The sequence below is a fragment of the Lepisosteus oculatus genome, chromosome 15 (assembly GCF_040954835.1).
Source record: "Lepisosteus oculatus isolate fLepOcu1 chromosome 15, fLepOcu1.hap2, whole genome shotgun sequence".
Lineage (NCBI taxonomy): Eukaryota > Metazoa > Chordata > Actinopteri > Semionotiformes > Lepisosteidae > Lepisosteus > Lepisosteus oculatus.
This window is the reverse complement of record NC_090710.1, coordinates 1856215-1865956: the sequence shown is the minus strand read 5'-3', so window position 1 is coordinate 1865956 and position 9742 is coordinate 1856215. Positions and strand designations below refer to the sequence as shown.

Here is a 9742-nt window from a genome sequence, read left to right as displayed (position 1 = left end):
CCTTAGTTTTTTCCAGGAGGTCTCTTATCCAGGTACTGACCAGGCTCACTCCTGCTTAACTTCAAAGGGTTGCCAGTTGTGAGTTGCAGAGCGATTTGGCTGCTTGTACTGTATGCTAGTTGTGTACAGACAAGGCTCAGGGATGCCAACTGCCAGGCAGTAAACAGGTGGAGTTAATGAACCAGTGACAAGCAAACACAGAGAAGACAGAAATGTGTTATGTGTTATGATGGCATGTTGAAGAAAAAAAGGAAAAAGAGTAGTTTGTTATGATAATTAAAACTGTCTCAAGTCCATGTTGTTTGTATTCAGCACATCCAGACCTCAAGGGGATGGTCTTACATGAAGAGCTGTCCTAAACTGAAAATGTAATGGCCTAGAGTTAAATGTAGAGTTTTTGAACTGTGAAGAATAGTTGCTTCTTCAGAAAACCAGGAACACTTTCTGCAACTACTGAGATCTCTGTAATTATTAATTATGATTATAGATAATGATCATATCTACACCCTAGAAAAGAATGTATTTTTGTTTTCTTCCTCTCTCACTACCCAAACCATAAGGAATTTATTCTTTATAAGGATGTAGCGAAGTTAAGAGATTGCTAAATCTCAATATTATCACATGTATAATGTACATCAGTGGGCCATAAAACTCAATAAGTTACGTTAAAGCATATCTGGTAAACAGAAAACCCTAGAAGAATATTGTAATAACATAACTACAAGACTATAATAACATAAGTATCCTATTGTCAGTCATTGTGTAAGAAGGAAATTCTTCTACTGTAAATATTCTAATATTAGATATCTACAGTAGTAAAGGAACAAGTAATAGGTTTATTCCATGCTGAAAAGAGAAGAAAGAAAATGTTTCAGCCGTGGAGCCTTCTATTCTCATATTACAGTAATATTCGAATATTAGCAGAATTCTAATATTAGATATTAGAATATTTAGACACCTTTTGGAATTTTGCACCACAGTTCCAGGAAATGTCATTTCCTGTCTTTCCCATGGGTGTAAGGAATATTTCATATTGTCATATCTTTTCTACATCACGTCATACTGTGTCTATGTTTAGTGACCAAAGTAGAATACAGCCCTTAACCACAAAAATCTTACCAAAGATTACCAAATTATGTTCTTAAAATCACAGAAACATGGTAGACAGAGGGAGACACTGGAAACGACAACTTTAATGGACACACAGTGCAGGAAAGATGGAAGAGCTGAGAGTGTGGTGCAGACTTTCAGTGCGTGTGAACTGATCTAGTCTTTCAAAACAATCTTAGCAAAACTACTGTTGAGAGAACCATTAGTGAACTGTGGTCACAGTATAATTACTTTCAAATATAGATTCAAATTATATTTGAGTCCAAGACAAAGGATTTTCTTTTCAACAAAAGAGACCAATGAAGGAAAAAGAGTAGAATTGGATCTATGCATAGATGTACTGTATATACAGTATATAGAAGAACATGAATTATCCTACCCAAGACTAAGACAATAAAAGTAAAAAGGCAATGGACACATTTTATCAATCATTTAAGAAAAATACAAGGAAAAAGGAATACACTGCTTCTAAATATCTAGATGAATACAAGTTTCGAATAAAGAAAATAAGTTGCAAATACAGACTAAAGGGTGGCCATGAGAGAGTTGAGAGGTGGCCATGAGAAAATCTTGCAATGGGGACTCAAATAATAAATTATTATTTTTTTAAAAATCGACCTGTTAAGGATGACACAAAAGGTCTGTGATATAATATAGTATTGTTTTAAAAGAGGAAAAGGAAATTGCTGATGTATTAAACTAATATATTATGCAGGTATCTATCGAGGAGGAAATTGACAAGATGCTACTGGCTGAAGAAAGCTGTAGATTAAATACTTCCTCATTACACAATGCTAATATCGGTTGAGGATGGGGAAGGGAGCTGGGCGCCCCACCTCATTACATTGTCCTAAGATCAGCTCACTGGCCTCACTGCTCTCCAGCTGGAATCTGATACAGGATCCATTAATGGATGGATAGATGAATATTGCCATCCAGATTTAATCATAACCTAAACTCATCGGAAGACACAACTTACACAAATTTGACTTTACATGAAAGTGGGTCACGTAACTTTCAAGAACAGATTATATTACAAGTGTGAAGAGCAAGCAGTGTGTCAAGTGGATAAATATTTTGGAGTGACTGTAATGAATGCAGTCTCCACCAACATCCTCCAGGGCTCTGACTGTACACTTCAGTCCCACATAATTCAGACTTTCGGAGACACAGGCCACACACTCACAGCCCACTCAGTATTGATGGAATGGAAGTGGAAACAGTCACCAGCTTTAGGTTTTTGGGAATTCACATCTCTAAAGATCTAACCTGGACTGTGAACACTGACTCTATCATGAAGAAGGCTCAGCAGCTCCTTTATTTCTTGAGGTGCCTCAAGCGATGGGGGATGCCAATACATGTGTTGGTGAACTACCGCTGCACTATCGAGAGCATCCTCACCAACGGGATCACCGTGTGGTATGGCAACACCTCTTCGCGAGAAAGAAAGGCACTGCAGAGAATGGTCAATATGGCCCAGAAGATCATCGGCTGCGGTCTCACCGAGATTTAACAGCTCTATGAGGACCGCTGCCGTGGTAGAATTCTGGCCATCACAGAGGACAGTCACCACCCCGGGCATGAGCTCTTCACCCCACTGCCCTCAGGCAAGAGATATAAGAGCATACGGACACTTACTACTAGATTCTTCAATAGCTTCTATCCACAAGCAGTGAGACTGGCGAACACATTTAGCCATCCCCCTCGGACCACACCTACACCATCACCATCTACCTCACTGTAATTTATTTATTGTACGTCTCCAGTCATAGTTTACACGTCTGTATTGTTTACATTCAAACTGTCTGCATGTTTACTTGCACATTGCCTATTGTTTGTTTGTACATTGTCTTGATGCACTGTTTGCACTTTGTTTTGTTATTTTTACACTTGTTTTACAATCGAGATACTTTCTGTAAGTAAGAATTCCATTGTACCAGCACCGGTTACATATGGCAATAAAGTTCAAGTCAAGTCAAGTCAAGTCAAGCTTTCATGTACTGTACAAGTTACAACCCCAACCCAGTGCTTTTTTATTGAAAAGTATGAGTAATCCATACTGAAATCATGCCAGGAAGCACCCAAGTGATTTTATTATTTTTATTATTTACTGTAGGTGGCACAGTGACCCAGTGCTTAGCATTGCTGTCTTGTAGTCTTGTGTACCTGAGTTCAATTCCGGACCTGGGGTGCTATCTGCGAGTTGGTACTGTATGTTCTCCTTGCATATTATGTTTGATTTTACTGAATACAACAAAGGAGGGTAATTCCTCCCAATATACACCTTGTGCGTCTATGGAACACAGACATTGTGCACAGAAACTTCAAGCCAATTTGAAAGAGCTATGAAAATAAACAGTAGTGAACAGTAGAGAACATGGCAGAAAATTAGCAGCAACTGCGGATCAACACAGAACACTTGAATTTCATGGGCATTATATATAGAGATTAATGCTTCTGACATTTCAATGACACCTACTGTATCATTGTGCAATTTATACTTCCTTTGTTTATTATACTGTATCTCATGTTTTTAAAGAGGTTTATTAACCTCTTCTGGGCCGCCCCCAGCTTTTAAAGGCTCCTAGGCAAGATCTTGGAAAGGAGTGCCTCCAAATCACAATTTACACTACTACAGTTCCCACCCCAAACTTACTTTATTATTTAGAGCTATTAAATTAATTATATGACTGCAAAATGTTTATTAACCAGCTTTGAAGAAAACCTCATAAATAACTTAAAACAAGAACAAGAAGCACATATTTCACACAGATAACTTGAATTTTAATTTTTAAAGTAATAACGTGAAATGTGAATCTATTAACTTCCAGTAAAACATGTTTAGCAGTCTACATGTCTAGGTAGAAAATGCCGCTTGTCTACCATTCTCTAGCTTCATGGATCTGACAGACTCAAAACCTAATGAAATACAAATGATTTATTGCAGTGACTTGATTTGTCATACTTCTGTTTGGTGTGCTTACAAGTTGCAACTACATGATTTTAATTTTAAACCATTTCAACATAGTTTACAACAGAAGTAAAAGATGTTAGATGTAATGAAACATTAATACAATTGATCATCACAACATTTACTACAGTACTTTTTAAAATTAAATGAAAAACATTCAGTGTAGCAGCAGCTGAAACCACACTGATACTTTCATCTTTGGCAAACATGAGAGTCATTTACTACAGTACATTGACAGTGAAATAAACCCCTACATTTACATTTACAACTAATAATATTATATTTTATAACTAACAAACAGATTAGCCTAGCACAGCAGCAACAGAGGAAACTGGAGGAAATTTCTGACTCATATTTGAAGGTGCTGATCTAAAAAACATATTTAGGGGTCCCCTGGTGGCTTCTGGGCCCTAGGCAGTCTGGTAGTCACCTAAGCTGGCCCTAATTACAGGGCAGAAATTGTGTTGTACTCTAGATTTCAATTTATAAACCAGGTTACATTTGTAGTCCTTGGAGCATTTATATATTTAAGTAAATAACTTAACCAACACAATGAGAACAATCTGTAAACTTATCTAAATTTATAGTATTAAATATGATAAATGATAAGCACTCAACTGCTATCTTTGGATTTTCTGGTTTTTGAATGTTATTCAACAGAACAGAATTAGGAAGTAAAAACACATGAAAGATGTGGAGTAGCAGGTTTGATGTCTGTTGTCACGCATTTTGTCATGAGACATTTCCTGCAAAGGAATGTGGAATGTTTCTGTTTCACACAGCAACTGGGTATAAAAACTCACTGAGTGCTAACCAAGAGCAGAAGGACAACTCGCAAGATGCTGCCCTATGTTGTTTTAGCCGCGCTCCTCATTCTGCCTGGTAAGTTGCATTTTATATGACTGTTATTTTTATTATTTTGTAAAGCACTACCAAATATGACAAGGCCATAAACAGAACTCTGTGTAATTAAAATCATTTTGTCTTTTCTGCATTGAAATGCATGTGAACATGAAGTCTGTGAAAACAATAAAAACAAGTTGCTATTTCAAAATGAGTCTCACAGAATTCAGTTATTAGCAGGAACACAAACATAAAGTGACATGAGACACTGTGAACATCCATGGAACAGCCTGGCAGAGACGGAGTTGAACAGTCCTGGAACGGATCCTTTCACAATGGAAGTGTCAGATTCCAGAGTAACATTGTTTCTTTTCTTCCAATCAAGATGTCTAGGGCATACGTAGTAACAAAAATGGGTTTATGATTGAAGAGTGAGTTTTCTTTCCATGATTTCAGGACATGCAGATGAGGTGCAGTATCTAGAGAAAGCACCGCGAAATACAACCCAGCGTGTTGTAGGAGGGGTGACTGTCACTCCCTACTCTTGGCCTTGGCAGGTAAGAGAGGAGATTTCTTGTAGAATTGAAAAGTATTGACGATCTGAGGAAGACTCATGACGTTGGACTGCAGGATAGTGCTGACTTCACTGCAGCATAACTTGGAGTAAATAACTGATTTGTCATATAAGGAAAAGACCTCAAAAAATAAGAACCATACACGTGTAGCAGTTGTAGTATAATGCTGCTTGTAATAGGTAATCTAGGCTTATCTTTAAAAACTACTGAAAAATCATTTTAAGAATTTGATTTTTAAGTTTATTTTTAAAAAATAAAATTTTTACAGCTCTTTCATCTTAGTATTATGTAATTTTTGGTTGACCTATAGACATGAATATCAAGTGTTATATTGTATAACAAAAGTATTAAAGCATTATACAAAGTCAACGTCGGCACAAATATTTCCAATATGCATTTAGATATCTTGTGAAGATTTTTTAATGAAACTCATGTAGAAACAGTAAAGTGAGGAGGTTTTATATAAAGTGGTTTGGTCTGGATGAAGTGCTCGCACAGCAAGGAATCTTGAATGCATCATGTCCATATTTTCTGTTTACTGTCCTCACACAGTGTTCTTTTTATTGTTGGTGCTGGGTTCAGGTCTCGTTGCGGATTTTCTCCAGTAGCTGTTTGTACCACACCTGTGGCGGCACTTTGATTCACAGCCGGTGGGTTCTGACAGCTGCCCACTGCATCCAAAGGTATGCGACTATCTCTAGTTAATTAGGACAGGGAAAAGGGACAGAATTCAGTGTTGCATCATAGAAGGTCAAAGCTTTTTCCCTCTCCTGTTTCTTCATATTTGATATTACACCTACCTGATCAGGGAAGAAGACGTCATTAAAAATTCTGTTTCCTTTAACAGTGGAACATCTATGGTTGCTTTTCTGGGAGAACACAATATTAATGGGATTGAAGGGAAGGAGCAACTCATTCCTGTGGAAAAGGCTGTGGTTCACCCCAGCTGGTCTAACAATGCTGCAATTGGGTTTGTGTTGCATTTGTTTTAATAAATGTTTTGGGAGATTCTGTTATTTCTGAATTGGTCAGTAGATTAATCAATAGGTTTAAATAAGCATGTTTTTAAAAGTTGTAGTGGAAGATGACTTATAAAAGCTATCAGAGGATTATGATGCTTTTCTCAGCATAACCTGTTATGGAGATAGACAGGAGATTTGAGATATCAGGGAGGGCAAGGGGCATCTTTTCCTGTTCACTTCCTCTTCACAACATTTCCTGCCCTGTTTTAGCTTATGTCAATTCCTTTCCCCAGAACCTAAAAGTTTATATTTAAATCAATGATATTGTCCTCTAGAGTTTGTGCACAAAGTTATCGAACTAGCCTTGAAAGTGAACCATTGCTTATATTCACCTGTGTGTTCAGAGCCTGTCTGTGTTTTTCACTCTGGGCCTATTTCCTTTGAAATATATTTGACTGAACTGGTCTCTTCCTCTGCTCCCTGTGTAATGTGCAGATATGACATTGCCATGGTGAAGCTGATTCAGGGTGCTGTTCTGAACTCCTATGTTGCTCTGGCGACACTGCCCAGCAGTGGCTACATCCTTCCTTCAAACAGTTTGTGCTACATCACTGGATGGGGACTTACTAGCAGTAAGTTTGTAAGAGGAAAATGTCTTCTGAGTGACAAAACCCATTTGAATCTAAACAGGAGTACAAATCAGTGTATCCTTATTAGTTCTGTAATGTATTCAGATGAAATGAGTATTCAAACTGAAGATAAATAAACTGATTGAAGATAATAAAATACTGCGTGCTTTGTTGCAAAAAAGCACTTTACTTAGCATATACATGCAATTACATTGTTAAAAGTTGCATTCAGATATTTTTAAAAAGATGCATTAAATGTTTTAAAGGAGACTCTCCCTCACTAGTAATGATACTTTCCTCTAAACTCAGGCATCTTTCCTTTTGCCAGAAATAAATTAGTACTCTGAGCACAGATAAAACATTACTGTGTGCCAAAAATCTAAGGTGGGAATTAGCCAGACAGGACTCTCTCAACCCTTAGTGTAATAGTGATTCTTACATCTTTCTGAGTGTCTCCAGTTAGTACTGATGTGGCCCATGACAAGGTATTAAATATTTTTAAAACACAGGTGTGCCGGAGAAACATACACACTGCTTTATATTCTAGGTGGGAAATATCAGTGAATCATCACCTGGAGACTTCAGAGTTCACAATAGAATTGTGTTGTAGGCACTGGGGATTATAAATTGCTATAAATTCATAGTAACATCAGAAATGTTGTTAACAGCCAATGGACAGCTGGCAGCCAACCTCCAGCAGGCCAGCCTCCCCAGTGTAGACTACACCACCTGCTCCAGCAGCTCCTGGTGGGGATCAACTGTTAAGAGCTCCATGATCTGTGCTGGTGGAGATGGAATCAGATCAGGTTGTAACGTAAGTAAATCCACTCCAGATATCAGTTCTGTCATTATTGTTTTACTGTAGCTGTGGCTTTTTTTTTGTTTGATCTTAAGCTTGTATTTTGTTTCACAGCTGCATTAAGTACTCGATTGTTTGCATTAATCATGAAGATGGCTATCCCAGAAAAAAACATTTCTTTAGGTGTAAGTTTTGACACACTGACTTGTTTGCAAGGACTGTCTTTGTGTACTATTCAAATGCCAGAGCTTTGATGATTAATGTTTCCCCTTGCTCTGTAATCTGCTCTGTCCTGCAGGGGGATTCTGGAGGACCCCTGAACTGTTTTGTCAGTGGAAGATACCAAGTTCATGGAGTGACCAGCTTTGTGTCTTCATTAGGCTGTAATGTTTACAGGAAGCCTACAGTCTTCACACGTGTCTCAGCATACACAAGCTGGATCAACAGTGTAAGTCCAAAACTTTGTTTTTGATGACAAATGTTGATGGGTTTGCATTTGCAGGCAGGGGGTGTTTTAAAGAAATTTGCCACTAAAGAAGTGGAATTTGGAATATTAAACATACAATTTGGAATAATACTGCTTCACAAAGTACATATTATCATATGTCCTACAACTGAATGTGCTCTGTTGTTCATATGTTTAATGAGTCTATTGCAGGCTTGAGCTCTAATAACTCTTTGCATGATCTGTGTAGCCCAGAACAATGTTGGCTTCCATTTTCTTTTATACAATTTAGCAGATTAAAAGTGCTTTTCTTTCTATATAAAACTGTATATTTATGCAGATATACAGTAAAACAAAATAACATAAAAAAATATCATTAACTATAACAGTATGTACAAATTGAAAAATGTACCATCCATGCTGCATTTTCCAGAATGCTGTCAAAACTTAGTTAATTTTTGGTACCTTCAGGCCACCTTGGTGACGTGTGTTTCTCTTCTTCTAGGTCATCGCCAGTTATTAAGTATCAGTGGGCTGTGGTGAATGGATAACATTTCTGACACCTGCTGTGTGACAAGAGATGCACAATAACATCTATATGTGTAATTTACTAGCAATAAAGCATTTTTCTTGCAAAAGCAAGCTATCTTTATTTTGTACTCTATATCTGCTATATTTTGATACTGACACATTTAACTTAAAGTAAATAAAGACATTAGCAATTTGAACAAAGTAATAGATGTTTTCCCAATATCAGAGTCTACATTTGGACAGGTATTTAGTAACAAGAACAACATTATAACACAAGCACACAACACAAAAAATTGCACAACATATAACATTAAATGTTACATAACACACAAAACTACTGTACGCGTTCCAGAGGCCTGCATCCTAACAGACTTAGAAAACGCACACGTAAGCCTGTAACCTGAAACACTCTGCAGTACCTTTACAGGCCAACAAGAGAAATACTATTTTATCCAATACAGGGTTGCGGAAGAGGCGTAGTGAAATACCCAGCACTTTCAATAAAAGAATACAACTCAGCAATGGATCTCTTCCTGAGAGAATGGAATCTCTCTCCCTATTGTAAAAATGCATCATCAAATTAGGATAGAATCCTCTTTATCTAAAAGATTCTACAATAAATGAAATCAGTATTTTCTAAAAATAATATGACAGCAAGCTCTCAAAGACAATGCTCGACTTTATTTGCTAGATTCTGGTCTCCAAGACTGATCAGAGCAAGGTCCTCTACCATGCCACAAAAAAAGGCAGAAATATACAGTAGACATGATAGAGCAAGAGACAGATGATGATGTTTCTTCTTTTTTTCCTCTCCTTCTTCTCTATCTCTTCTTTGTCTCCTCCTTCTGTTCTTTATCCAGTGTTTTTATGTTTTTTT

General features: G+C 37.2%; 1 protein-coding gene across 1 annotated transcript; it reads left to right on the top strand.

Moving 5' to 3' along the window:
- Positions 1–4857: 4857 nt before the first annotated feature.
- LOC102694966 (chymotrypsin-like elastase family member 1) lies at positions 4858–8972 on the top strand. The gene is made up of 8 exons (XM_006638977.3): positions 4858–4963; positions 5381–5481; positions 6082–6182; positions 6347–6469; positions 6957–7093; positions 7759–7904; positions 8188–8337; positions 8840–8972. The coding sequence occupies exons 1-8, from the start codon at positions 4921–4923 to the stop codon at positions 8855–8857; spliced, it is 819 nt and encodes a 272-aa protein (XP_006639040.1). The 5' UTR covers positions 4858–4920; the 3' UTR covers positions 8858–8972.
- Positions 8973–9742: the final 770 nt, after the last annotated feature.